This window comes from Apteryx mantelli, chromosome 9, assembly GCF_036417845.1.
Source record: "Apteryx mantelli isolate bAptMan1 chromosome 9, bAptMan1.hap1, whole genome shotgun sequence".
Lineage (NCBI taxonomy): Eukaryota > Metazoa > Chordata > Aves > Apterygiformes > Apterygidae > Apteryx > Apteryx mantelli.
The window spans coordinates 25,243,549-25,270,858 of NC_089986.1; the positions used below are offsets into that span (position 1 = coordinate 25,243,549).

General features: G+C 51.5%; 1 protein-coding gene across 2 annotated transcripts; it reads left to right on the forward strand.

Annotated features, from left to right (window-relative positions):
- Positions 1 to 6: 6 nt before the first annotated feature.
- On the forward strand, positions 7 to 27,310 carry ITM2C (integral membrane protein 2C). 2 transcript variants are annotated; one of them, XM_013956783.2, is made up of 6 exons: positions 7 to 39; positions 17,020 to 17,157; positions 19,082 to 19,270; positions 20,354 to 20,464; positions 23,084 to 23,234; positions 24,809 to 27,310. In XM_013956783.2, the coding sequence occupies exons 2-6, from the start codon at positions 17,083 to 17,085 to the stop codon at positions 24,898 to 24,900; spliced, it is 618 nt and encodes a 205-aa protein (XP_013812237.1). In that variant the 5' UTR covers positions 7 to 39; positions 17,020 to 17,082; the 3' UTR covers positions 24,901 to 27,310. The 2 variants fall into 2 exon arrangements, with proteins under 2 accessions (XP_013812237.1, XP_067158062.1); XM_067301961.1 differs by lacking the exon at positions 7 to 39 and adding an exon at positions 1,774 to 1,932.

A 27,310-nucleotide genomic window follows, 5' to 3' on the forward strand; every position in this document is an offset into this window, starting at 1 on the left:
GTATGGCAAGAAAAACGTAGCCAAAGCTGCCTAAAAAAGGTAGGGCCAGAACTATGGCCAAGATTCATGAGTGGGGCAGAAAGCAGGATAACCTGGTGGATTGGGTAGACCTGACCTCGACTCCTCTTCTGGGCACTTCCTTGCTCCAAGGCGCTAAGCAGTGTCATTTAGGATAAACGTTATTACAGCAGTCAGCACTTTACTCGTATCTCTTGTTATGGGAGATGCTGGTGGTGTCTCTTGCTTTGCATATTGAATCGGAGATGTCTGGATCTGGTTGTAAGTGCTCCTGATGGCAGAAAATCAGGGCCATAGCGGCTCAGTTTGCTCTCCTAAAATCGGTGACCGTTTTGGAAAGGCTGCCCCGTATTTGCATGTAAGATAAAACTTGTAATGCTGATGTAACCTTTATCCATACAGTGGGATGCTGGGAGGATTTAGTGGCTCTGAGAAGTGAACAGTGGTAAGTCAGCACTACGAGCCATTGCTGGTGTGACTCAACTTTGAATCCCTGCCAAAGATGCCTTTTGCAAATAAAATTTAGCACTAATTTATCAATGGGCTAGCTCGTAACATGAGGCAAATCACTCAATCACATAATGAATCCTTCTGGATCGAAAGAAAATGTTCCTAACAACTTTATAATAAATAAATAGCATGCTTAAGGGGCCCAAATCAATGTTAGGGTATTGCTGTGTTTCACCACTGACAATTTGCTGCTCTCGCTACTACCTGCTTCTGCCAAAGAGCAGGGAAGGTTTTGCTGATGTTTTTCCTCGTTTTTTTACCTTACCGCAACTGTCAGTGTGTGGTCTTTACTCCTTGCTGTGCCACTGCCTCGGTGAACCCTGCGTACAGGCCTGTAGCGAGCAGCTGCTGCTGCGCTGGGGAGAGGCTCCAGCCCCCCGGCAGCCCCGCGGCAGCTCTGCTCCCTCCTGGTCCCAAAGCTGGAGTCAAATGGCACAAAACCAGGATCGGTGGCCACAAGAGCAGCCCCTCCTCTCCTGCATGCCACGCTCTCTGCTTTTGTCAGAAAAGGCTTTTTCCGGATCACTGTGCCCATCTGCTGTTGTGCCGCCGAGCTGGGCCAGCGGGAGAGGCCCCCTGCGTGCTCCCGCTTCCTCCGTGGCTTCTGGTCTCTGGCCTTGTAAGGAGCTGCAGCTGGGTTTCCCCAGCATCGCCTCTGCTCCGGTGCTCCCTGGGCGTCCCCCCGGCCGAGCCCCCGGGAGGGTGGCCAGGCCTCTCGGGGCGCCCCTCGCTCTCCGGCACGGGAGAAGCGTGCGAGCGCTGGAGAGGCCGGAGGAAGCACCGCTTGCCCTTCTGTGCCCCTCCTCGCCCGGAGGCTCCGGTCGTTCGGGCAAGGCCGGCAGCTCGCGCCGCCTGCCTTTGGCGGTGCGGTGAGAGCCGGGGTTGGGGCTGCCCTGCGGGAACGGTCCCGCGGGGTTGGGGCTGCCCTGCGGGAATGCTCCCGCGGGAATGCTCCCGCGGGAATGGTCCCGCGTGCCGGGGCCGGGGGGCCTGGCGCAGCCTGCAGCTCCGTGCGGGGGCTGTGCCGGCAGGCAGAGTCCTTCGGGCCAGGGGCAGCCGCCAGTCGGGCGGCCTTCAGGCGTGCTTTCCGCTTCCTTTTTTTTTATCTGCTCCCTGGATTTCGGTGCCGCCGCTCGGAAGAGGGGCCGTAACGGAGCGCGGGGGGCGGGGCCCGGGGGGCGGGGGGCGGGGCGGGGGCCGCTCGGCTCCGCCCCACTCCGCCCGCCCCGCCCCGCGGCGCCGGCGTTGGCGTTGGCGTTGGCGGCGCTGGCGCTGGCGCTGGCGTTGGCGGCGTCGCGGGCCATGGTGCAGATCGGCTTCCAGCAGGCGCCGGCCGCGCTCAAGGCGGAGAAGGCGGCGGCGGCGGCGGCGGGCGATGGGGCGGCGCTGCGGGCGGCGGCGGCCGTGAGTCCGGGGGGCCCGCGCTGCCCCCGCGGGGCGCGGGGCGAGTTTGGGAAGCGGGGGGGGGGGAGCGGAAGCCCCCGGGAGCCCTCCCGCCCCCTCCCCCGTTGCAGCGCTGCTCCCCCTTCTGTAAGTGAGCCCTTGCCTGGGCTGCAAAAGCGGTGTGCGCTTGAGGCTTGCTTTATTTCTTACTTATTCTCGCTGAACGCCCCGGAGAGGTAAAAGCGTATGAATTTATCGATGTTAGCTTATGTCCTGGAGAGTAGGTAGACGCTTCCTGAGCGGCAGGCAGCGGACGGGGCAGGATGGTTGCAGCATTACGTGGAGCTGTCGTGGTCCTCGGGCTCAGCAGCAAATGGCTGGTGCGTGCAAGTGGCTTGAGAAGTCGCCTGTCTGGTCGGAGCCCTTGCTTGGGGGACTGTAGTTTGGCTGCGTTTGTCATTCATAGGTGACTTTAAAATTGTAGCAGCTCCTGAGGTCTGTGGTTTACAAGAAGAAGAGAAAAGAGGAACAAAGCTGCCAGGAATGAGATTAGAAGTAAGGGGAAGGAGCTGGTGATAAAGATTAACTAAGAGCACGGCACGGTCCTCCTGGCAGTTTTCAGCATGGGAGTTGACACTGTCAAGTCGAATTTACTCTACTGGCCTCAGGTGACGGGTACCTGGGGAGGAAACGACTGGCCATGCCCGCGGAGGTCGGGACCCTGCCAGGCACGAAGCGCACGAAAGCGGTGGGGCGTCCCTGGCAGGTCTGGCGGAGGGCTCGGGTCCTGGCGCGGCGTTGCAAGTCCCGGCCGGATCCTCCTTGCCCAGGTGCTGGCTGGCTGTGCTTAATGCGTGCCCGCCGCGGTGTGGCTGGCGCCCCTCTCGAGGAGCGAGGAATTGCTCCTAGAAGGAAAAAAACCAGCGCTGTCATGTTTGGCTGGGAGTTGAGGGCTCCCCAAGTCTCACGTGCCAGTGAGCCACAGCTTACACATTCTTCCATAAGGATAGACCTGCTGGAGTAAATAAAGCATCAGGCAGCTGGAGGGCTTTGTCCATGGATGGCCTGACCCACAGAATTGGGCCCGTCTTGTTAAAATGCTTCTATATCAGAGCATGAGATTTAAATGGTGTTTCTGTGTTCCTCACTGCTGAGCACCCCTCCTCTCGTGCCTTACCGAGCGGGTGGGAATTGCCTGCTCCACAGTTACTCTGCAATAGATGCTTCAGTAGACTGCTCAGTTTTACAGAGAGCTCAAGGAGTTGCTTATATCGTAATGATCTCTAACATCATGCACTGATGTGCTTCTAACTCTATTAAATGTGCTGTCAGGGTCTGAATGTGCTCTGTGTATCCTTATTGCATCTATTAATCTAACTCCCTAGAAACTGTACAGGAACCTATAATGGGAACGTGGCCAACTGTGATCCCTCAGTGATTTCCAGACTTTCATCTTTTTTAATTATGGACAAAAGAAGGTGGTTGGTTTCTTCCCACCTTTGATGTCGAACCCTGGAAAGGCAGTCTGAAAGTTAAATATCATGCTGGACTTCTGGCTCACGCCACCATAAAAGCAGCTTTCTGCCACTGGGAAGTCGTTCATTCTGCTGATCACGCACAAGCTCAGGCAGGATCTGGCTCCTTCTCATTAGCTTGGTGAGAACAGGAGTTAAAAAATGTAACAGAAACTTATTTCCATCATTAATTTTGCCAGACTCCAGCAATCAAAATCATCCTGATTCAGGTCCTGCCAGATGAATGAAATTGGCTTGAATAGCAAATACTATTTTTTGGGCTCCTTTCATTGCCTAGGGTGTTTTTCTGACTCTGGGGAGTGCTATGTTATTCTTTGAAGTCCACATAGTCTACAAAGGAGCTTGAAAACGTGAATTTCAAACAAATCCTTCAGCAATCTCTGAAGTACAGCAGGTGGGCATGGAAGCAAATTGGCATAAGATCTGTAACAGAAGGGCAGGAGCAGGTTGCAGTGAGTCAGTGAGACATGCCAGTGTTCAGGGAGCGCATGTGCTGACAAGAAGGTGATCTTTCCAGGGTTATTTGTCGGGATATTTGGGACACTAGATTCTTGGGTAACAGTCTCCTGGGTGTAGTTTGTACTTCAGTGGGCCAAGCGAGCGTGCGTCTTCGTAAAACATCAGGCTTGTGCAGTTGATCTCTCAGCAGCTGGGCTCTCTTGCAGTACGCTCTGGTGCTGCCAATAATTCCTGTCTGCGTGTGTCTTGCTCTAGCTGCCTTGCAGCAAAATGGCACTGGTGGCAGGCAAACAAGATGCTCGGCATTCCTGGCCCTTTTGAGCTCTGAACTTCAATCCCAGTGATAGGAGCCAGAACTGGGAAATGATTCAACGGGGGCTTCCACAGCTTGTGAATTTTGGCAGGTGCTCCCTAAGTGCAGCGATGTGGCAGGCGGGAGGATGTCTGTGATACTAATGCGTCCCAAAAAGTGGTAGATGAGGAGGTCTGACACAAGCTCCCATGTGAGGTACCTTGTGTTTCTCTGCTGTGCAGCTCGGTTTGAGTAAGCAAGAATAAGCAATTTAAACAATCAGAAAATCCATGTAATTTAGAGGCAATTTCAACATTTTAAGGGCTTGTAATAAAAGCAATCTTGTTGTCATTAGAAGAAGGTGGGAGAATGGAGCAGCCTTGAGTAGAAGACAGTTTGAGGTTATGCAGTCAGCAAAATAATTTTTTGTACTTGTTGGAAAATATTTTCAGATGTAAAATAGCATTCAGTGAGTTTTATTTAAACTCCAGGTTTACAGTATGAAATGGAAATAAATATATATGCATATGTCTTTAATGGCGCTGGGAATTACACTACTTGTATTTGTTAAATCTACAGGAACAGATAAAACTCAGATGGCGATAGCTCTCCAGTCCAAATTTGGTTTTGGGTTTTTTTTGGTTATTTTCTCGTAAACCCCTTTAATATTAGTAATTAAATATTCTGTAGAGATAGTACAGGAGCCAGAGGAGAAGGGGTTTCGTTAAAATCTTCTGCTTCCTGAGGGGTAAGTGGTAAGAATAGGGGGGAAAAAGACGTCGCTGATCCTCCTGACTTTGCACGTAATGAAGACCAACTACTTGGTTGTCCTTGTCAAGATCTTGGCTAAACGCTCATCCCTGCTGACCAGAGGTGAAACAAGTCTTATGGCAAATGCTCTGATGCAGCCTGGGTGCCACGCTGAGTGTCTGTGGAGATCCAGGACAGGTTGCTGAGGATGGGAAGACGACTGTGTACATCGGGAAACGCGCTTGCACATAAACCTTTCAGGAGAGAAGTAGGAAGCACAACCTGTCATGACGTGTCTGGAAAGGAGCATTCTGAGAAGAGCATGTGTGACTGTATGTCTTCTGTTTCCGAGAAGGATGAGCATCTGGGAGAAGATGGCGTCTGCTCAGGGCCTTGACTGCTGGGCTAACTGGTGAGGTGGATGTGCTTTGTGCACGGGTGGGGAGCTGGGGAGCACTCGAGCCGTACCTGCAGAGAGCCATACCTGCAGATACCAGCAAGCCCAGTAAAAGCCTTGGCAGTGGGTTAAGGGCTGTGAAGGACTTTCCAGTGTGCACCCAGTGATGTCCTGCACTGTGCCTGGTGTTTTGCTGTTGCTTTCAGTGCCGCTGGGCTTTGCTTGCATGCCTTTCATCTCATCCCACTGCCTCGGGACTCCAGGAGACTCCTTCTTTCAATGGGCTTTGGATCACACCCGTCCTGTTAGTCTGGGATGCAGCAAATGCATCTCGCAATGACGTGTTCGCTGCTCGCGGCTGGAAGCCCGTGACCTTTCTGTCCCTGTGGAGAGGAGCCACAGGATCGCTTGCTTCGTGCCCGGGGTGTGCTCCCACCCTCAGAAAATCCAGCAGCTTTGGTTTTCCCTTCTGCCAGCCCTGCCATTTTGCCGGCCTCCTTCGTTTCCTTGGTGGCGCGGGTTTCCCTTGCAGGTGACAGCAAACATGAGCGCAAGGTTTTGTGCGGCTCCGCTTCTTCTGGCCTTCCCGGCTGTACGGGAGGTGCTGGGACGCCGTGAGCAGCGATGCTCCAGAAGAGCACTGCCCTGGCCAGGGCTCTGAGTGCCTGTGATGTCGACCCTGCGGTAGGCGCAGGAGCAGCAGCTCCGACGGGCCGCTGAGGGTGCTCTGCTGCCCTTTAAAAGCAGGATGGCCCCAGCGTGGTGCTGGCAGTTGTGCCAGCGCAATTCTAATCCCCGGCGCTCATTTTTATGCGCCTGCAGGGTGCTCTGAGCTAAAAGGCAGATGCCTGGGGAAGGGGATATGAGGAAAAATCTTTTAAACAGACCTTTTTTTCAAAGCAAGCTGTAAATGCAGAGAAAGGAGAAAAACTAGCCGTCAGCTAAGTGCATTGAGTATGCCCGTCTTGATTTGTTTACAGGCATCAGAGTCCTGGCTTCATGCTTCTGAGGCGTGGGTGTTTTCACCATGCTGAAGTCTTGATTTAAGGATCTGAACACAGTAGATCTTGACTGCAGGAAGCTGACTCCTGCATCAGAAAACTTTTTCCTGGCCTTTTCTCAACCCTCCCATGTCCACTTGGGCTGAAGTGACTTCTTTTTGTGACCTGCATGGGGCCATCAGCTTAAAAAGAACCATTGTCGCTGGTTCTCTGTGGTTTCAGGGTATCTTGGAAGGGGAGGAAGAGGGCTGAATTGCAGAAGCATTGCTGGTGAGCCTGTCCCTTACAGGACTCATTCCAGTGAAATGCTAGGCTTGAGTATCTGCTTGTATGAAGCACTGGACTCCAGGCATTAATATTTGACATTCCAGCTGAGCATGACAAAGGGTCTGGCTAAAACTAGAGGGGCAGCTTAAGAGAGAATTACTATTTCGAGCAGAAATGTTAAATGCTACTGAATTTGGAAACACAGAGCTCTCTTTCAGCAAAAAGATGCAGATTAAAGAGCTAGAGACAGGAAATCTTGAAGTCTCCATCTAAAGGTGTATATTCTTCAAAAGCTGGAGGGGATCCTAAGCCAATACAGCTTTCAACGAGTTGAGCATGGGCCAGCGATGTGCCCTTGTGGCAAAGGCGGCCAGTGGTATCCTGGGCTGCATTAGGAAGAGCACTGGCAGCAGGTTGAGGGAGGTGATCCTTCCCCGCTACTCAGCCCTGGTGAGGCCGCGTCTGGAGTGCTGGATCCAGTGCTGGCTCCCCAATGCAAGAGAGACATGGACCTGTTCAGCCTGGAGAGGAGAAGTCTCAGGGGGTCTTATTAGTCTGCATAAATATCTGATGGGAGGGTGTAAAGAAGATGGAGCCAGACTCTTCTCAGTGGTGTCTGATGATAGGATGAGAGGCAACGGGCACAAACTGAAACACAGGAAGTTCCACTTGAACATAAGAAAATGCTTCTTCTCTGTGAGGGTGACTGAGCGCTGGAACAGGTTGCCCAGAGAGGTTGTGGAGTCTCCATCCTTGGAGATACTCAAAACCTGACTGGACATGGTCTTTGGCAGCCTGCTTTAGGTGACCTACTTGAGCAGGGAAGCTGGACCAGATGATCTCCAGAGGTCCCTGCCAGCCCCAGCGATTCTGTGGTTTGGTGGTTGATTTGCACGTCGGTGTTGTTTACATGGAAAAGAACGAGTTGCGTGCCTGCCTTGAGTATTGGTGATGCACAGAAACACTGATAACCAAGAAATGTCTTTAAAAGACAGCGGTTTTAAAAGGAACAAATGAACCAGATGTAAGTGAGAGGCAGAAGCTTGGCTGCATATGCTGAATGTCTTAATACTGTAACACTATGGGCCCTCTCCACGGGACAGGAACCCTCCTTTATCTGCTGGAAGGAGTCTGTCCCTGCGATAAGCAGGACACCAGCTTTCTGATCTGTCCTTGTGCCGTGCTATTCCCGTGACTGTTCAGGGGAGAGATGGGCTGGTGGTTACTGTGCATTGCTGCTCTGGCAAGGGAAGCTCCTGTACAGCAGAGAAAACCAATTATGGACCTGGAAAAACTGAGCTTGTAAGGAGGATGAGTTGTCCTTGCATGCATTTCTGCAATCCCTGCTTTTGTGCTACTGAGTCTTTGGACAGCAGTGGGTTAACAGGAGATGGAAAAAGCATCTTCCCTTCTGGACTGGTGTTTGATTCCCAGGTGATGTGTGGGATCCTTGGCATTTTTGTAATGTTGGTGCTTTTAGAGTTTGGGGAAGGACAAGATGGTAGGGTTTGGGGGAGGGGGGTTGTTTTGGTTATTATTATTTCTTTTAATCCATCCCTCTGAATTTGCTTTGCAGAGTTTTCTTCCTTGCTGCTGTGCCCTACCTTCCAAATCAGTTTGAACAATAAAACTGAGAAGAGTTGGCATGGCCTCTCTCTCGCTGTTGTTAAACCAGACGCTGTTTCCTTACGTGGTGGATTTTCAAGCCTAAGGCCGACTCTGTCAGGGTTTTCAGATGCTGCTGCAGGAGGAGTAGAGATAATCACTGTCAACATGTCTGGAAGGGAGCAGTGATTTCATTTTGCAGTTTGACACTGTGTATTCCTGATTTGTAGGGAGCAGCAAATGTCGTAGCTTGAAAATCTGGTTTCTTGTTAAGGTGCCTCAGCTTGAGCTCGGGGAAGCTCTGGACTCTGCCCCCTCTTTGAGCAAACTGCGCTGATTCAAGGCACTAATTCCCCTCTCCCATCAGCAGAGCCGTGAAGGCAGCGTGTGCCTGTACCTCAGCTATTCCTGGTCCTGCACGTCGTGGGCGCAGCCGCCTGCTGTTGCCTGCCCGGGGATCTGTCGCCTCTTTGGAAGAGCGAGGTGGGCACTAGGGACAGCAAGGGCTTAGTTTGTCGCAGCCAGGTCAGCAGAACTTGCCTGGCCCTTGGGGACAGCCAGAATGGCTAATTTGCTCTTGATCATCTCAGAAGATGCCCTCTGCCCTCGTTCCGCCTGCGTTCGCAGCTATGGGTGGATAGCTTGGCATGGCATGGTGTGAACCTTTCCATGTGTGCAGAACTTCTCCCTGCCCTGTCTTCCGCTTTCAGATGTGATGAGGCAGCACATGATCTTTGCTCCTTTTGTAAAATCAGATACTAGCCCTCTTGACTAGTGCCCAGGCCTCCCTGCTCTCTCGCGCGGGTCGGTGGGTGTTGCATATCGGAGTGATTGTCCAGTTTGGGGCTGGGAAAAGGCGAGTGTTTGGCTGTGAGAATGGAGGTGTATCCAGCTCCTTTCCGAGTGCTCGCTCCTGCTCTCCTGCCATGCGACAGCTCGCTGCTTTGGCAGGATGTCCTGTATTTTAGGTTACTTACTGTGCAGCCTTAGGCTTTTTCGTAGCTTGGCACAGACGTGAGCATATGGATGAAACCAGCCCTTCCAAGTCTTTCCCCAGAGCCGTCTCCTGAGCGCGTTGAGCCCCAAAGGACCGTTGCATCCTCCCGTGAGCGCAGGGAGAGGCCGTGCCGGTCCAACGGACACCCGGGCTTGTGGGTGGCTCTCTTAGTGACGCCAGAAAGCGGACTAAAGCAGGGTGGTTTTGCAGTCCCTGCAGTAGCAGTCGCTCTTTACTTCACCGGGGACGAGAAAGAAGGCTCAGCTACGCTGGAAGCAGACCGAAAGCTGCTGGCGTTTCCTCGCCTCAGTTCCTCGGCGTCTTGAACGTTTTTGCTGCAGGTCGAAGAGGTGTTTTAAGGTGTCGGGGATCTTCCCCCGTGCATGTGTCTGAATGAAGTCTCCGTGACTTTGCCAGCCCCTTGGCTGAAGCGCGCTCTCACCCCGGAGCAGCCGCCCTGCTCCTCTCTTGCTCGCGCTGCCCGTTGGCTTTCATTGCTCCGGCTGGTTTCTGAGACCCGGCGCCAGGGCTGAACCTTGCTTGTGCTCCTGAGGAAAACGCCCTTTTAATGCCACCTCCCACATCAGCGTTGCCAAAAAACACCTGCGTTTGCTGCTTCGTTCCCCCGGCGAGGCGCGTGGAGCGCTCGCGGGTCTCGCAGCGGTGGCGGGGGCCGCGGGGCAGAGCGAGCGCCCAGCGAGCCCAGCTGCGGGCGGCTGCTGGAAATCAGGCCGCCTTTATCACGCTCTGTATTTTGGCGTTCAGACTGTGAAACGCCCGGGCTGGGACGTTTTTCGCCCGTTCCTCAGAGCCGTTTGTTTCCCCCGGGCCTGCCTGCGCGGCGCGGCACGGCGCGAGCCTCGGGGCTCCGGCTGCGGGCCCCGTTTTGCAAGGGGCTTTGCGGGGTCTGCCGATGCCCTGCATGGTTTTGCTCCTGGCATACAGGGGAGGGAGGTGGAGAAACTCCAGCTGGAAGTTGTCGTGCCTCTGCCAGAAATAAAATAAAAGCATTATGGAAACAAATTCCTCGCCCCTGGGCAAAGAGGGAGGAGAAACAGCCCCTTAGTCCCAGAATCGGATGGAAAAAGGCGAAAAGAGGAGGTCTGTATCTCTCCTGCTGACCAGGGGGAACGAAAATATGATCACTGAGCACCTGAGAGCTCCCCCATGCCAGGCTGCGTTTTTAACATCCTGCTGTCTTTGTCGTATAGCGACAAAGCCGTGGTTTTTAATTAGTCAGTGGTTGTTTTTTGATATTCTAATTTGCAGCGCTGCGAAGTGGCTCCTGGGGCAGGTGGCTTTGTTGCTAGTCACGTGCGGCAGCATCGTTCAGACATGTGATGAGATTCACTTATTGCAACCTTTTTGCCTTCGGCTGTGATAGTCTCTTAATTACAGCCTTTGGTTTGGGATTCTGGGCGTCTTTGAGTCCAAAAGCCCTTGACTGTGTTCCCGTGGAAATGCTGCTGCGTGGCCCCGCACAGGCGCTGCTCAGGTCCTGTGTGCTGGAAGTTCGGTTGCCTTGGAAACTGTATGCCGTATCGACTGTATGCCATATATGTGTGTGTGTGTGTGTGTACATGCACACACTTTTTTTTTTTTTTCCCCCCTCTTCTAAAGCCTCAGAAATGCTTTGCAGTCTGGGACAGCCGTCCCATTTTGTTGCAGGTATCTGGCTCGCTTATAGACCTTTTATTGCTGACGCTGAGCGTTGGCCCCTATGAGTCTCTCCCAAGGCAATAGCCAGGGCACTGTTCCCTGCTTAGTGTCACCTCATATTTCTCCTGATTTCACTCCCTTTCTTCCTCCAAGCACAACTGCTTTTCGGGCCAGGACTTGTTCTTTCTTGTCTAGCAGAGGAGACTTCTTGGAAGGTGGGAGATGCTTGAGTAGGCTCAGGGGTGAGCTGCCTTCTTGTAATAGTTCCCTTCTTCCCCTGCCTGTCTTCATGCATCTGCCTTTTCCCTGCGCACAGTCTCTCACTCTTGTCTCCAGAGCTAGAGGTTGGCAATTGCTCCGGTCCTGAGCCCTGGCTACCCCAGCTCACTCTGGTGGGTCCCGGGAGCTGGTAGCCACCAAGCACCTCTGCGTTTGAATGCTCGAAAATGAGAGTGGTCACCTCTTAGACCTGGGTTTCCTTACCCTACGTTTATCCCATGAACTCTCTGGTGCTTCCTGCAGTGCAGAGCAGCACTCGTGGGCCAGCAGTGCCCCGCGCCTGCGTGCGGGGTGCAGTTTGCAGGGTGAGCAGGAGGGTTTGCATCATGTGCGGAGAGCAACACGCGTGTCCCTCTCCCAGGAAAGATTATGCTCAAAGATGAGTCTGGGGCATTGGAGGAGGGGTCAGTCCATACCAGGTTACACCAACTGAGGCAGCACTACAGTTTAAGAGTAACCAGTTCTGTCCCCCCCCAGTCGATGGAGGTAGTGTTAATGCAGGTCCTTAAATTCTGTAACTGATTTTGAACCTGAATATGGGACTTCATATCCTGGAGATGGAGACCTTGAAGTTCTTTTTATTTTCCCGTAGTCCATATTGGCCTTTGGTTGCCTGAAATTAGTGAAGAGCAAGATCAGTTGCATTTTCTGATGTGCGTTTCTTAGGCTTAGAGCCTGCTCCCTTTGAGGAAGCTGTGGTTGCCTGTGGTGTGGCTGTAATTACCCGAGTGCACCTTCCTCTTCGCGAGCTCACACTCGTCCCTTGGAACAACGAGCAGCTTCCTAGAGATGGATGACTTTCCATCACCATATTCCTGCCTTTCGGATAGTGTTCTTCTCAAAACTGTGTCCCACTGAGTATTTGCCCTTTATCATATTTCTCTCTTCACTTGTCAGTCATCAGAATCACATCTGCTATATTTAGTTTCCGCAAGCTTCTTGTTGGAGGTGTATATTTAGATACTTGCCAAGCTGTGGCCTCTGTTCGTCAGGCCCTGCTAGATCTAAAGTGAAAGATTGCAAATCTGCATGTTTCATAAATGTAGGAAGAAAATGGTTCACAGAGAACTCGACAAATGCATCCGTTAATCAGCTAGATATGTACAAGCAAATCTGGCTTTAGGCTTATTTGAATATTGTTACTGATATGAATATACGTGCTTATTTTACACTCATTGCAAATTATGCAGAAATGTAAGGAGAATGGCTCGAATCCCAGAGCGAACAGAAAGTGGCAGATTTTGAGGGAAATGATGAATGTGATGTTTCTCTGTCCGTGTAATTAGATGTCATCCTGGTGGAAATGGACTACGGAAAACCGATAAGCTCAGAGAAGCTGAATGCCCTTACCTCTTTTTCTGGAGGAGCGGCTATGTGCCCCATTTGGATCGCCTGGCAGCAGCTGGCACAGCGAAGCGGACAGGGTGGTCTCGAAAGCTGAAGAGAGCACATGAACGGGGACGGAGCTGAGCCCATCTCCGCTGAGGTGGTGTGTGGCTTAGGAGAGAGCAGGGCATGACATAACACCTTGGATTTCCTCACTTGTGTTTGTCATCTTCAGCCCGAGGTTGGTGAGGAAGGAGGGATTGAATCAAAGACCTATTTTTCGTAAGCCTTCCAGCCTTCCTAAGTGATATCAAAGATGCCCGCGGCAGCTGAGGGAACTGGGTGCTGTGCCGGGCTTTGCCGGCAGCTAGTCTGGCACTAAAACTTCCCGTCTGTGTGCTCCTTGGCCAGCTGCCCCCTCACTCGGCCTCGCTTGGCTGCTTCTTGAAGAGGAACCCAGTGCAGACAGATGTCCTCCAGGCGGTGGGGCCGCTGGTGCGAGCCTCCCCGGCTTCTCATCAGCGACACCGGTACCCCGACACCCCCCTCCTCTGCTGCTCCCCTTCCAGCCGGCGGTAAAACCGACCTCGCTCCCCAGGGTAATTCCCCCGCCCCTGATGCGCTGTGCAGCTTTGGGGCTGCTTCGCCCAAGGCCTTGCTTGTGGCATCTGGCAGGTGGCACCAGCGGACGCGGTGCTTCCCCTGCTTGGTGTTCCTCTGGCCGCTGGAGCTGACGCTCGTGCTGGGGACCGGTGGCAGCGCCTGCAGAGCTGTGCCTGCAGCCCAGGTGTCTGTCCCCCACCCTGGAGGGGACAGCACCTGGAGGCGCTATTCAGCCATTCGGTATTAAATACGGATAACGGCACACCAGCTGTTCTCATCATGTCCTCGGAGAGCCCCGAAGTTCTGAAGAAAATCCCCCCGTGCTCAGTGGGGATTTTTTCTTCGCTGGGCTAATTTCCCGGCTCCTCTTCCAAGCGGTCTGCATCACAACTTCCTGCTGTCCCACCGCGTGCCCGCTGCCCGCGCCCCGTTCCCGTGAGCAGGCAGGGCGCTGGAGCGCCTGCAAGAGGCTGCTTGGTCCAGGAAAAGGAGATCCTGGTTTATCCCTGTGCCCTGCCCGCTGCTGCGTGTGGGCTGGGATGCCAGCGGAGCGCTGGCGCCCGCAGACTGCGGCCGAGTCTGTGTGTCTGGCCGGTCAGGACTGCGCACTGCGGCCGCCGCTGCTGCCTCTCGCCGGTGGATTTACGGTGCAGCCAGGAGCCCCAGAAGCGCATGGCAAGGAGGGGAGGAAGGACTTTATTTTCTCTGTTGTTTTTTTGGTTTTTTTTTTTAATATGCCCATCTGTTGATATGTCACGTTTGAGAAGAGTTTCAAACAAGGGGGAAAAAAAAAAAAGGAAAGGAAAACCCATTGCTGCACTGCCATGCCTGTCCCTGCCTCTGTCCGGTGCTGTTTCTGACCCTGCCCTTTCCCGTCTCTCTTGGCTGGAAGTAACATGGGCAGCTGAGGCACAAAGATTAGTAGGGTGACTTGTTGCAAGAAGACCATCTGGTTGATGAATTCTTATGGAATATTGTTAAACATCTGATGAACATTGTTAGACAGCATTTTTTCATGTTAATATTTTGATTTTTATCCTGGAATGGCTGAAAGACATAATTGTCTTTCCAGGAGAACTGGGCTGTTGAATCTCCTTCTTTTCTCCGTGGCAGAAACGGAGGAAGGATGGCGAAGCTGCCAGAGCTGCAAAATCTGCAGGGCAGCCTGCGTGCGGTGGGTTGTTGTGTTTGCCCTTGGCGTCCCGCTTCTTCCTAGCGCGTATGCTTTTCCTGCATCAGACTGCTGCCATGGCCTGCCTCTCTTTATAATAAGCTTAGTTTAAGGGAAAACTGCTTCCCTGTAAGGGAGCCAGGCAAGAACAGATGGAAATCAGCTGTGACTTTTTTTTTTAATGTTCACGTTTCGCCCGCAGGAAGCGGCCGTCCTGTTGGGAAGGACGTATGTTGTGACAGGAGCAAGGTAATAGCCTGTGGAACAAGCTTCATGGATTTTTCCAACCTGATGAAGGTTTCTCAACCTGGGTGAAATGCTGTTAAAGCAAGTTGTTCCTTCCACAGCTTCTCGGCGTCAGAAGCACCTCCAGCCTCAAGCTCAGATGCCTATTGACTTGACATTTAGCTGCTTTTAAGTTGCGGTTCATTCGTAGTGGCAAAGGCTGCTCCTTGCCTGATGGCCTTCGGCTGCGGGGAAGAAAGGCGAATTGCAGTGAAGGTTTTTGCAGGTGATCTTTACACAATACGTGGTGGGACTGTGGTTAGTTGTTCCCCTTAGCCTGGCTGACAGCATTTATAACTTCAGCGCCTTAATGTCTATTCCATCAGAATGGCTGCTGTTGAGTTTTCCGTTCCTCCCTTAGAATTTGAGGAGTTTTTTGTGTTTTTTTCTGGCATTTCCTAGCTTCTCCCAGGACAACGTTCTGCTTAGCTTCCCTCGCCTCTTCCCAAAATGCAAAACTCAGGCATTTCTCCCCAAGTCAGGAATGCTTTGTAGAGAGCCGACCTCATCTGTGTTTGCGGCGAGGGGCAGGATGCCTCGCTGTGTCTTGGGCTGTGCAAAGAGCACAGACCTGCTCTCGCAAACAGCAAACCAGTAAGGGCTTATCAGCCCTCCCCTCCTGTTCTTCAAACCAGGATTTCTTTTTAGTGGGAGTATCTTCTTTGATTGCCGTGTCCTCCTGGGCCCCCTCCCTGAATCTCCCCGTGGAGCTAGCACTTGCCGTCCGCCCAGGAAGCGAGTGGCGCGTTATCTGCCTGGGAATCTGGCGTCTTCTGGGTGTAACTCATTTGGGGAGCGTTAAGCGTTTTCTCAGCCCGGCCTCAGCGTTAGCAGCAGGAGCTTTCCTTTCCCTTTCACCGGTGCCTGCGCTGCTTCTCTGCTGACAACCATCTGGGGAAATCTGGTTTCATGGAGCACTTGACGTACAGCATGACTTTCCCATCCCAGCAGCTCTGGTCAGAGAGCCTTTAAACTTCGTTTATGACTGTGATTTTGTGTGTGTGTGGTCTGTCATAGTTGCTGGCCCTCATCTGTGAAGGGAAGGGAAAGAAAGAGAGAAAGTGGACTTAAAACAGTGGTATTCTTCACCTTTCTCACGCCCTTGTTTGCAGGAGGAGCAGCGAAGCACTGATTAAGCACTGATGCTTTGGTGTAGGGAGCTGGCAGGGGATCGAGGCGCTGCAGGTCTTTTGAAAGCTGGGATGAAGGGGAAAGAAATACAGATTAATTTCTCCCGGAAGAGTGCTGGGACAGAAGCTCTCCCAAAGCTCTTTGGTCTTTGCAGGCGTCAGTCAGCTACGGCGGCGTTTTGTTTGCAGCGTGATTTACGGCGCGTGTGAGCTGCAGCTGTGCCTGGGCAAGGGGGCTTTGGCCGCGTTACTCTGCAGAAACCCCTCTTCCTTTGCTGATGTTGTGGGTGTAAAAAAGTGATAGATCTTAGGAATGAGAAGTGGTTGTTTACTTTCAGATCAGGTCTTCCGGCTTGTAACGTTCGCTAGCCGGCCACCAAGGGACCGTCTGTCTAAGCAAGTGCTGCAGCTCCTGGTGCTGAGCGCGCGGTGGCCTTGCAGGCGCTGTGGCTGGGCCATCGCCCCCATCCGCCGGCGTAGCTGAGGGCAGCTTTGAGCTTTTCTGCCTGAAAACAGGGGCTTCTCTGAACCTGTTTCATCTGCTTCTGAAACGCCTTCCTGTTTCACTTTTGGAGGGCTATTTTGGCTGTAAAAATAAGAGCGTCTTAGGTGGGGATGACTGGTCCCCAGGAGGTAAGCTGTCCTTCCCAGGCTCCTTTTTTGGGGGGGGTGTAATTAGGTGATCTGACTCCCACCCATCAGGCAACACTCTAAAACAGGCAGATTTATTTTCCTGTGACGCTGTGACCATCCTGCATGTTCCTGGAAGGCGTGCAGGAATTTGGAGCTTGAAAATGAAGTTAAGGCAGTCAACTTAGCTGCTTGGGTGGACTCACCCAATCATTCACCATGGCTGATACGTCCCTGTCTGAAACCAGTAATTCCCACCTCAGAAATTTCCCCTGAAAAATGCTGTAACGGTGGCAGCATTTTAACAAAAATCTTGGTCGTAAATAGAAATGCAAAGACATTCACCAGTCAGTTAACTGTTAGTTCTGCAGACCTGGTCCTTCTTCTTGATTTCCTTTTTTTGGTTGATCCCTATCACCCGTGAAAGCAAAGCCTGACTTCATTTTGAGCAGTTGATGGGAAGCAGAGTATGCATATGCATGTGTATGTCACAGACAAGCACATGCACACACACATATAGATACGCACACACACACACAGGAGGTAGTGGGAGGGGGAACTGCATAAAAGTCAGGGGGCTGTCACAGGGGAGGTCACTTTGCAGGACCGTGGCCTGCATTCTCCAGCTGCACACCACAGACTCATGCATTGGCTTTGAATAATATATTGTAATGTATCGTCTATACAGTTAGCTTGACTAATGCTCTGTCCTTGTGTGGCAGGAGGAGCCGCCTCCGGCGGTGCAGGGCCGGAGGTCGTCGCTCAGCGGGGTGTGCTACCTGACCATGGGCCTCCTTGTGCTGCTCCTCGGCTTGGTCTTCGCGTCGATGTACGTGTACAGATACTTCTTCATCGGCCAGGTAGGGGAGCCTCTGGAGGGACTGCTGGCTCTTCGACTGGAGCAGCCAAACTGCTCCAGCCTTTAAAAGAGGAGGTGCTACTTGTTGCTTTACACTGTGGTGATTCGGGACTTCTGGGCCCTGCAATGCTCTGAGAAATGGGGCATGCCTGAAGCAGCAGGCTCCGGCTCGCCTCCGTCCGACTGCCGGGGAGGGCCTCGCAGAAATTCTCCTCTTCCCCCCTTGTTGTTTACAACTCCATGAAAATATCCTGCCATTTCTACCTTGTAAACACAACCTTACTGCTGTTAGCTGTAAACCAGTTTCACAGAGTGGCTTCTTGTGGGGGGAGAGGAAGCCCTGGAGAGAACAGGCAAGTTCAGGCAAGACAGAGCATCTTCCTGCAACCTTTTTTTTTTTTTTTTGAGCCCTAGCACAGCAAAACCCTAGGCATAACAAAAATAGGCATCACTATTAATAAAGCAAGCAGAGAAGATTTAGAAAACTAGGTCAGAGACTACAGAAGTTGGGCCCTCAACCTCAGTTAAATTCAGCATCTCTTCTTCTAAGCAGTCTTTGCAAAGTTTAGCCTAGCCTAAGCACTGCGCGGGCAGCTTTGTGAATTTAAGTAGCAATGGGTCAAAACATTAGGAACGAGACAAGGCAGAGCTTCTTTTTAGGTAGGAAACTGCTGAGCTTTGTGGCTTGCTGAGTGGTTAGCCAAGAAACCCCAGAGCATCACTTTAAGCCCCCGTTCTTCTGCGGAGCAGCTGTTGTGAATGAGCTCGCCCAGTTTGGCAAGGTGGGCTCGGTCTGACCGCCAGGGTTTCCGTAGCCAGCACTTAGCCACTCAGCAGTATAGTCTTGTTTTATGTGCTGCCTTGCTTCATAAGTTTTCTTGACGTGAAATTAATTTGCAATCTTTGTTTTCAGATCGATAAATTCTTCATTACCCATGCTTATTTATAACTGACTTATTTATAACTCTTTAAGACAAACATAGAGCTGTTCATCCCCTCCTGCACACACACACGTTTTCATTTGATGGGCCCTTTTGCTGTGCCTTTGATGGAGATGCTTGTTTATGACGAGGTGGTAGCGCCCTGACATTAAGGGTGGGTTGTTGGCTGGATGGTGGACAGCCCTCAGTGTTGATTGTGGTTGAGCAAATGTGGTGGGCCAGCACGTGGCATGGCGCTGGAAAGCAGCAATTGGTGTGTTCGGGGCCTTCTAGTCTCAGCCTCTCTGTGGCTGCCTGTGATACCAAAGCACAGCTTATATCCAATAACACAGCAAAGCCTGCACGCATGGATGGAGGTGCTTTGGGGACCAGGGCTCTAGGGCCTTTATGTTCCAGGTCTGCAAAGGCTCCCTGTGATCCTAGTGACCAGACTCCATCCCGTGCCCTGTGCTAGCTCTCTGGCCTGTAGCCTGTGCTCCTGGCCCGCTGGCAAGAGTGACTCCTGTGCTGTAGTGAGGCAAAGTTGCTGTTGGTTTTGGAGCCTTTGCAACGTACGTGCAGGTGTACTTAGAAATGGTGCTTTGCTCACCATGAGCTTATATGCCCTATGTAGAAAAATGCTATTGCTGGAAATTATCTATGGAAGGATGTGAGTAACTCAGATATAAAATCTAAGACTGGCAGTTTGCCTTTCTGAATTACCCCTTGTGGAATCCCACAGGGAATTTAATCCATCTGGATCTGGCTAGTGGGAGGGGAGACAGTGCTGCTTGGATAGGATGCAGAGGTCCTGGACGTGTCAGGAGGGGTTTTTGCCCTACCTTCATCACAAACATTTTCTAGTTGATAGAATGATCTTGAAATATTCCCAGGTGTCCATGCCTGACATGGGTATGTTTAGCTTTCTCCCAGTGTTTGCTGTGGTGCTAATGGGACGTGGGGATGTATGTGTGCGGTGTCTGCCCTTCAGTCTTGTCCCCACAGCTTCCCCGCGAGAGCGTGTTCCACTGCGGCGTCCTCTACGAGGACTCCCTGTACTCGCCGTTCAAAGGGCAGATGGAGTTGCACGAAGATGTCAAGATTTACCTTGAGGAGAACTACGAGCAAATCAACGTGCCCGTACCCCAGTTTGGAGGGAGCGACCCTGCAGATATCATCCATGATTTCCAGCGAGTAAGAATATCTCTTGCTGCCTCCGTGGGGTGTGTAGCACGGGGCGGAGGAGGAGGGCAAGAGCTGGGGTGTGCCGGCACGATGGTGCTCATGGTGTGGTGCAGTCGCTAGTATCACGTAGGTCTCCAATGATCTCGTTATTGAGTGTTCTCCTTCCCAAGGCCTGTTGGAGTTTTTCCAACCTGCTTGCCTTGCCTGTTATGCCTTGGTAGTGAGTCCTTTGGATGGACTTGTTGCTTAAAGCAATTTACAGTCTTCCCTGAATTTTTATTTTGGCCATTTAACATTTGAGTATGAGGTTGGTTCCTGTCTGAGCTTAGAAATGCCCAAGGACTGGTGCATCGGCTGCCCATCGTGGAGGCTCTGCTCTCTGAGCAGCTAACGCAGCAGTGGGAGAGGCAATTAATAACCAGCCTTCAGCCCAGTGCACGTGCTTCCTCGCCTGGCAGAGGCGGGGAGGTGGCAGTGTGCTCGACTGCAGGGAAATTTTATTTTTTTAGCACGTTGGTGCTATTTCTGTCCCAAGGAATATGGGCAGATTTTTCCAGTTTGTTTTGGGGTAGTCTGACTTTGTGAACTCTGCAAGGCTAGGAGGGCCAGCTGGAGCCAAAGACCTCGCTGGTGCCAGCCAGCTGCCGTCCTCGGAGCTGTGCTGCTTTACCGTAGCTTGGTGGTCTGGCTGCAGGCTGCTGAGCGTGCCGGTCCTGATGTGGGGGCTGCGTTTCTTTTCCCTGCGCGTCGCCCAGCCCCATCCCTGTGCCGCCGCAGTGCGGGGCCGCACGCACATGCCATCAGTCCTGCAGCCCTGGACATTTCTCTTTCTGCTGCATCTCTTGCTAAAGCTTTTGAGGGTGACTGAGCACGGAGGCAAAGGTGGTTGAAGGGTGTTTTTGACGGCAGGAAGGGTAGTGCTGTTGGTGAGATCTCGGGGAGATCTGAGGCTGCTGTCCTGGGATGCACCCTGCTCCGTGAAGGATACCTCTTCCCTGCCCTGTTCCTCACCTCAGCCTCCTTTCACACATCTGCGTGGAAATGTTTCATTGAGAAGTGCTTAATTCCTCGGTTTCTCTGCTTGGAACGCAGGGCCTGACAGCTTACCATGACATAACGCTGGATAAATGCTACGTCATCGAGCTGAACACCACTATCGTGATGCCTCCGCGCAACCTGTGGGAGCTGCTGGTTAACGTGAAGGTACAGCTGGCATCGTGTTTATTTTGTATGCTTCTCCTGAACGGGCTCCTGGGTGTCGGTTAGAAACTCCTGGGAAACAAAAACCGCTGTGTCTGTAAAATAAGCCTTGGCCCTAATAGAGCTGCGTCCTCATGTTCAGCGATGGCTTCAGGGTTTTTAGCTGAAATACTGATTTTGCAGGCAACACACTAACACTGGGATGAGGGATGTGTCGGGCCAGGGTGACGTGGAGAAGCAGCAGATTCCTTCTCTCTGGTGTTTACTGATAGTAGAAATCAAGGAAAAAAAAATCCCCCCCCAATCTCTCTCTTGCTGTGATTGCAGCTGCATGTTTGCCGCTTGCAGAGCTCTCGATGTCCCACGAGGTGCGAGGCCTCTCGGTGCTGCTCCCTGCGCTGCACCGAGGGCTGAAACGCACTGCCTGGTCTAACAAGGGTTTTGTTCACAGCAGGCCTTAATTGGGTTTAGTTTCTGCATTAATGTTCAGTTCAGAAGCCTGTGCTGGTGTATTGCAGTGGCCTGAAACAGCCTTCTTAAAATAGAGCACTGTTTCATCTTCACAGCAGGAACAAGGCCAGATTTGTGGGAGAGGGGTTTGCAGGATTGCAGAAGGTGCATATCTGCGGTCTTCTGCAGGTAAAGCAGAGCACTGACAGTCAGCGTCTCTTGCTACTCTCCTTGACAGTCTGTTTAAAAGAAAAAAAAATTAACTCATTATCAAATTCCCTAGGTTGCGCTTGCTGCAGCATGCAGTGCGATGCGCTTTGTAGGGTTAAGCTGAGAGGCAAATCGCTGTGCCTCCGAGGGAACTCTGGTAATCCCTCCCTTTGAGAGATGCCTGATCTCCAGTCCCTGTCATGCTCCCACTTCGTTTGCCAGCAGTCCTCCCAGTTTCATCCTCTGTGGCCATCTGGTAAATGGGCTGGGAACCCCGCTGGGGTACAGCACGCATTTATTTACAGTTTGTTCCAAACCAGCCGCAGCTTCTGACAGTGGCAGGTGGCCAGTCCCTGGGGCAGAAGAAAATGGAAGAACCAGGATCACGTAGGCTGACAGCCGAGCGTCCGAAAAATGTGTGAAATTGGGAATGCCGGTCACACCTAGAATAATAAACTTAAGATCACAGTCAACAAAAATAATACTGATCTTTATCAGGGATTAAATTACTAAGGGGATAAAAATATAGTTAAATTGGTCTTATGTTTCTGATTCTTAAGAGTGTAGAAAGTTGATGTGGGTTTAAACGGCTCACTAATTATTTGGATAGGTAGGTGTCCAATCTGTCTATGCAGTTTTTAACATGCACCTTGGAGACAATATTTTTAAGTGTTTAGCTTGGTCTTGAGCTTGGAAAAATTTTTCACCTTGAGGACAGTCAAGCAGTGGAGAAGGCTGCCCAGAGATGTTGTGCAGCCTCCATCCTTGAAGGTTTTCAAGGCCCAACTGGATCGAGCCCTGAATAACCTGTTTAAAGCTCTATTTTTCTTGAAACTCTGCAGAGATTGGAGGGTGTCGTGCTTGTCACCCAGTCCTGCAATGGAAGAACAAACTGACTGCTTCAGCTCCCAGAGCTATTTAAATCTAAAAGGCTGAAGAAATTGAATTGATTGTGTCCTTCTCTCTTAAACCCTGCCACCATGCCAAGGATATGGCAAATCCTGAGCCCCAACCCTGTGATGAACCTTCTAACGCTATAGCTTATGCCGATAACTGCACGTGTCTCATGCCCTCTCCTGCAATTTCCCGCAGAGAATCGATGTTCAAACTCTTACAGAGCTGCTGTGTTAGCGTAGTACCAACTTCCACTGATAGACTAGCCCTGCAGCACGAGGGGAGAGTTTCATTGATCCCTAGGTTATGCCAGCCCAGCATCATGGTGCAAAGCTAAGCCAACGTGTTCCCTGGTGCTTCTGTGTGGAGGTAATCGGTCCTGTGGTGGAAGGCAGAGATGATGTTTGCCATAAATGTGGGACCATAAATGAATCTTCGCTTTTGTGGGGGTGATTGAGAAGTGCAAAATGTCGCCTTTTCCCTGACTGCTCAGCGCTCCCCAGCAGGGTGTCGTTGCTCAGTGTGGTGCCCACAGGCCATTTCTAGTCCCCGTCCCTGCAGGCCAGGGTAGGAAACCGCTGTATTCACGATTGGGCTGAACAGATCAAGGAGTAGGGGGAAATGTGGAAAACTTGTGTGACTGTTGGAGTCTGAGCAGGGTTGGGGGGATTGTCTTTTGAAGCAAATGTAAAATGCACATTTTTGATGGAGTTTCTGGCATGTCGGTTGAGCCTTGATCCCTTTCCAGATGGGTTCATTCTGCTCTCAGCCTAGCTTCCCTCCTGTGGAACGTGGTTTAGTTTATAACAGTGGTGATCCTGCAGTGACTTTGCCCCCTACATGTGAGTATTCGATTTTTGGATCCAGTCTGTTTTGTGTGCCCTTGAGTTGCTCGTGTGCCCTGTCTGGGTGCTAGTTGCGTTGGGCAGTTTAACGTGAGGACAGGGAAGCAGGTTAATCAGCCTCGGCAAGGGGAGTTTGAGCCTTCCAATAGTTTAGCTAATGGGAGATCATGTCACATTGCTGCAATGACTGTACTTTATTTTGATGGAAACGGTGTCATTTCAGAAAGGGACGTACCTGCCTCAAACATACATAATCCAGGAGGAGATGATTGCGACGGAGCACGTCCGGGACATGGAGCAGCTCGGCTCCTTCATCTACCGCCTCTGCAGCGGCAAGGAGACTTACCGGCTGAAGCGGAGGAGCGCGAGGCGACGTAAGAGCCTTGCCGTGTTTGACCGTCCGTAGCCCACCTCCCCGCTGCATCGCAGTCGTTGTCTGCTGTTTACAGCTGTGCTGGCCTCTTCATGGCTGGAGAGGAGGTTTCCTGGGAGTATAAGTCCACAGGAGACCGTTTGAGATGTTTCGCCACTAGTTCAGCTGTGCCCACATCTGTGACGGTGCTACTGCAAGTGGGTGCTGGCTGTTCTAAGTATTTCTGTTGCTGTGTCTATCAGCCTAATAGAAACATTGATAAAAGTGCTTGCAGGAGCCAGCAGTTCATTTACATGTGGGCTTCTGGGGCTGAACTAATGGCAGTGCTGTTGGGAACTGCTTGGAAAATTTCCCTGATGGAGACACCCGCCTCAGTGGCAGCTATTCAGAGTAGATTAGATCTGCAAATTGCCTTTAATTAATTAGGTTCCTAGTAGTATTGAAAAAGCAGTGAAGAGGGAGCCTTAGATTACCTGGTAGCAATTTCATGAAAATCAGCAATATATATCTTATATACAGATGCCAATGTTGCTGCAAAAACTCTTTAATTTCAGTATTTATGCGTATTTGTTTTTAGATCCTGGGGTATTTAAAGCCTCACTGGAGATGTTAACTCTCTGGGGAAGCTGCAGGGTGCTGAGAGCCTGTGGGTACCAAAGTCACCATGGCTGTAGTGCCTGGCTGCTTTTCCAGTGGGAGCCGCAGATTTCCGGGTTTTGCCTCCCTCTGCGCCACCTCCGTGCAAATGCTCAGTGGCAAACGTGCGGTGCGCAAGCTGTGCGTCCGGCTCGGGGGAATCCCGCTGCCTGCCTTCCTCCCCCGACCTGTTTGCACTTCCCTGGGTATCGGGAAGATGCCGTAACTGTGAGGTGCTGATAGATGTCGGTAGGGAGTGGAAGGGTTTCTGCCTGCCAGCTGTGTGTGCCCCCTCGCCCTGCCTCTGACCGGGCCTGCTGCGCTACGCGTAGCCCTGGGGTGCAGACACTGTTAGCTGCTCCCTTGCATCAGACCCCCCGGGTGGTGGATGGACATCCCCTGCCACATCCAGCCGTGCTGGCTGGAGTTGCTGCCCTCTCCCATCTGCTCATCTGAATGTCCTGTAGACCCCTTCGTCAAGACAAGATGGATTGGTACACTGAGTGAAAGACTTCAGTTAGCTACGCTCGTCGTTTTTGACTAAAACTGATGGAAGAACCTGAGTGGCTCTGGGTGCAAATCCGAGAGGCCTTTGGCAGTAGCAAGTGGCGCAGGGGATGATGCGGTTTCTTGCCTCCACAAGTGCAGAGAGGTCTCTGAGATAACACTGAGGTGCTGTCGGCTGACATCAGCCGTTTCCATGTGGCTCCATTAGCTCATGGTGGTTCTCACTGCAGGCCGGTGGCCTAGATAATATGGCTGTTTTTTCAGAGAAGACAAGATTTTGCTGCTTTCTATATGGGCTGTGTTGTTTCTGTATCTCAGTGTTCAGTGGTTGCATCTCATCTGCTTTCCTTCCTCCACTTGACGGGGCTCTTGTAAATTAACACTTGTTGAATTTTTTCCCCCCTCTCACTCTCTTTTTTTAATTTCTTCTAGGTATAAGTCGACGTGAGGCTGGAAGCTGTCATCGCATTCGTCACTTTGAAAACACTTTTGTGGTCGAAACTGTTATCTGCAAGAAGTCATGAAGCCCCTGTCCACATGTACTTTTCCTTGGCTTTGCTTGCACATACATGCACACACATGCTCTCAGCCCTCTCGTTAGACACCATAACCCCTCTTGCTTTTTTTTTTTTTTACTCCCTCTCCTGCTTGTGCAGCTCTAACTTCTTGGGTCCACTGTGGCCTTGCAGTGGATTCTCTTTTTTCTGTACTACCTACTTGAGATGTTTTGCAGGGCTTAAATTTATGCAGTGATCAAAGATGACCTGTGAGTAGAAGCAACCTCCTCAATACCGCAGGGCTGGGGTAGCAGGGGAGGCCGAGGGACAGGAGCGCTGGAAATGGCTGCTCTTTTCCTGGCCGAGCGATTTCACGCTGGCGTAATGCTTTGACGCTGCCGCGGCACAGAGACGCGAGGTGTGCCGCAGAAGGAGGGTTACCGTTTTGATGCTGCTGTAATGACTAGAAATATGTAATCAGATGCGCTGAGGAAACATATAGTTGTGAGGCTACAAACAGGGGGATTTGGAAAGCTCAGCAGATGGGAGGGTTTCTGCCCAAGGCAGGTGATGGTGGTGCCAGCCTGCAGTGTGCTGTCTCCTCAAAGACCAAGTCCCCACCGCGGGACACAGCCTCTGCCTGCTCTTTCTGTGACTGTCTCCTGGACTCCCCCCTTGCCGCCTGGTGGTCTCACCCTGCGTGTGGGTCACCCACCGAGTGTGGTGGGCCCCTCTTGAGCTCCTCACCTGGCCAGCGTCAGGGGAGGCAGGAGGCCAGGGCACCGGGTGAGGAGATGGAGCAGGAATGACATGAATGAACGTCCCTGCACCCTGCCATGAAGCAGAGGACGAGGTGCAAGTCCTTCTCCATGTCCTTGCTGTGAAGGGACCCAAATCCTGGCTGACTGGGGTGGCATTACCTGGAGGATACGATTCCTCAGCCTTTCTTCTAACACACATCACATCTTCCGTGGGCCCCAGGCAGATCTGCCCTCGCTTTGCCCAAGCAAATAGGTGAATCTCCGAGGGATGCGAGTTGCCGAAACTCCACCGATGTCCCTTGTCTCAGCCGGTGGAGCAGCAGTTCCCTCTAGCTGGGGTCTGTCCTGGCCACCTCCGGTTGCCAGGGAAGATCAGAGGGAGGAGGACCACCAGATTCAAACAGATCTTTCTTCCTGGGCTGTTGAGATCCCACCTGCAGGTAGATGGGCACCATACGTATGTACGAAGCGGTGTCAGCAGCAGCACTGGTAGTTAGCGACATGTGCAGAAGCAGATTTTTTTTCGTTGTTAGAGAGAAAAAGTGTATTCTTGTATAACCGCTCTGATGAAAGCTGTTTTGATAGTGCGAACATGGCTACAGTAATTACTATCTGCAGGCACCGTCGTAGTACATATATGTGTACAAGGCCAAGATCCAGCAGATCAATACACTGCAGAGAAATTGTGTGAACAAAACTGCATTTCTATTGATCATCAGAGAGAGGAATTGTAGAGTAATTATATATTCTTCCCTCTGTTCCATAAATATAGTTAAAATTAATTAGGCTCTTGAAATGCAGGCAGTTTTTTGGCTTGAAAGAGCAGGGTGAATTTCAAATTGGCACATTCTTGTTAATTGGTTTCCAGCAAATCCAGACTTGTTCACCATCTGTTGAAATGAGTTTATTGTTTCAGAAAGAGGAAGGAAAAGGAAATGCAAGTACAATCATTAACTCAGCAGAACCAAAAAAATGAATATATTTTAGAATAAAATGTTTAATAACGATGTGAGCTAAATATATGAAAAACAGAATGGGATCTCAAAATGGTCATCTAATACAACAGGATTATGTCCTTAGAGGCTGAGAATTGATTTTTGTATAATGTATAGTCGACCGTAAACATTAAATTTAAACATAGAGGAGGAGGCTTTGGTCTTGTTTTGCCTTAAGCATAATGTAAAATGAAAAATCACAAGTGCTTCATTCAGGTTGGTAAGGAAGGTTTTCCACCGCCAGAGGGGCATTTGCTTTTCTATAGTACGGTTGTGCTTTTCCAAATATAATTTGCTCTTAGCTCTAACCTTTCGTTGCAGAGTGGGTGACAACAAGTGAGATGGAGACTCGGTTCTCGTAGTGGAAGCACAGCAAACTGGTAAATTTAAGCCCTGCATTTGTTTTGTTTCTGGGGGGCTAAGGCTGCGCTCGGGCGAGCGTACGGACCTTCTCCCCTTCCCTCTGGCTCTGCATGAATTCCCTGGCCATTGAGTACGCTAAGTCTGTGCAACCCCCAGCGGTCAGGACGGGCCTTAGCTCTTGACGAGGAGCTAACGTTTCACGGGACGAGAACGCGACTGTCTAGAAAGAGAACGTACAAATGCTCTGTATATTTTGTCTGGTAGGTCTCTCACCTCTTAGGAAACATCGATGGGATAAATAAAATCTTTTACCTCTGA

What these genes read in the sequence shown, in the direction of transcription:
- ITM2C (XM_067301961.1), top strand. Translation starts at nt 1,831, where the DNA reads ATGGTGCAGATCGGCTTCCAGCAGGCGCCGGCCGCGCTCAAGGCGGAG. An exon ending in GATACTTCTTCATCGGCCAG is followed by an intron (nt 17,158 to 19,081) that starts GTAGGGGAGCCT and finishes TTGTCCCCACAG; the next exon opens with CTTCCCCGCGAGAGCGTGTT. An exon ending in TCATCCATGATTTCCAGCGA is followed by an intron (nt 19,271 to 20,353) that starts GTAAGAATATCT and finishes CTTGGAACGCAG; the next exon opens with GGCCTGACAGCTTACCATGA.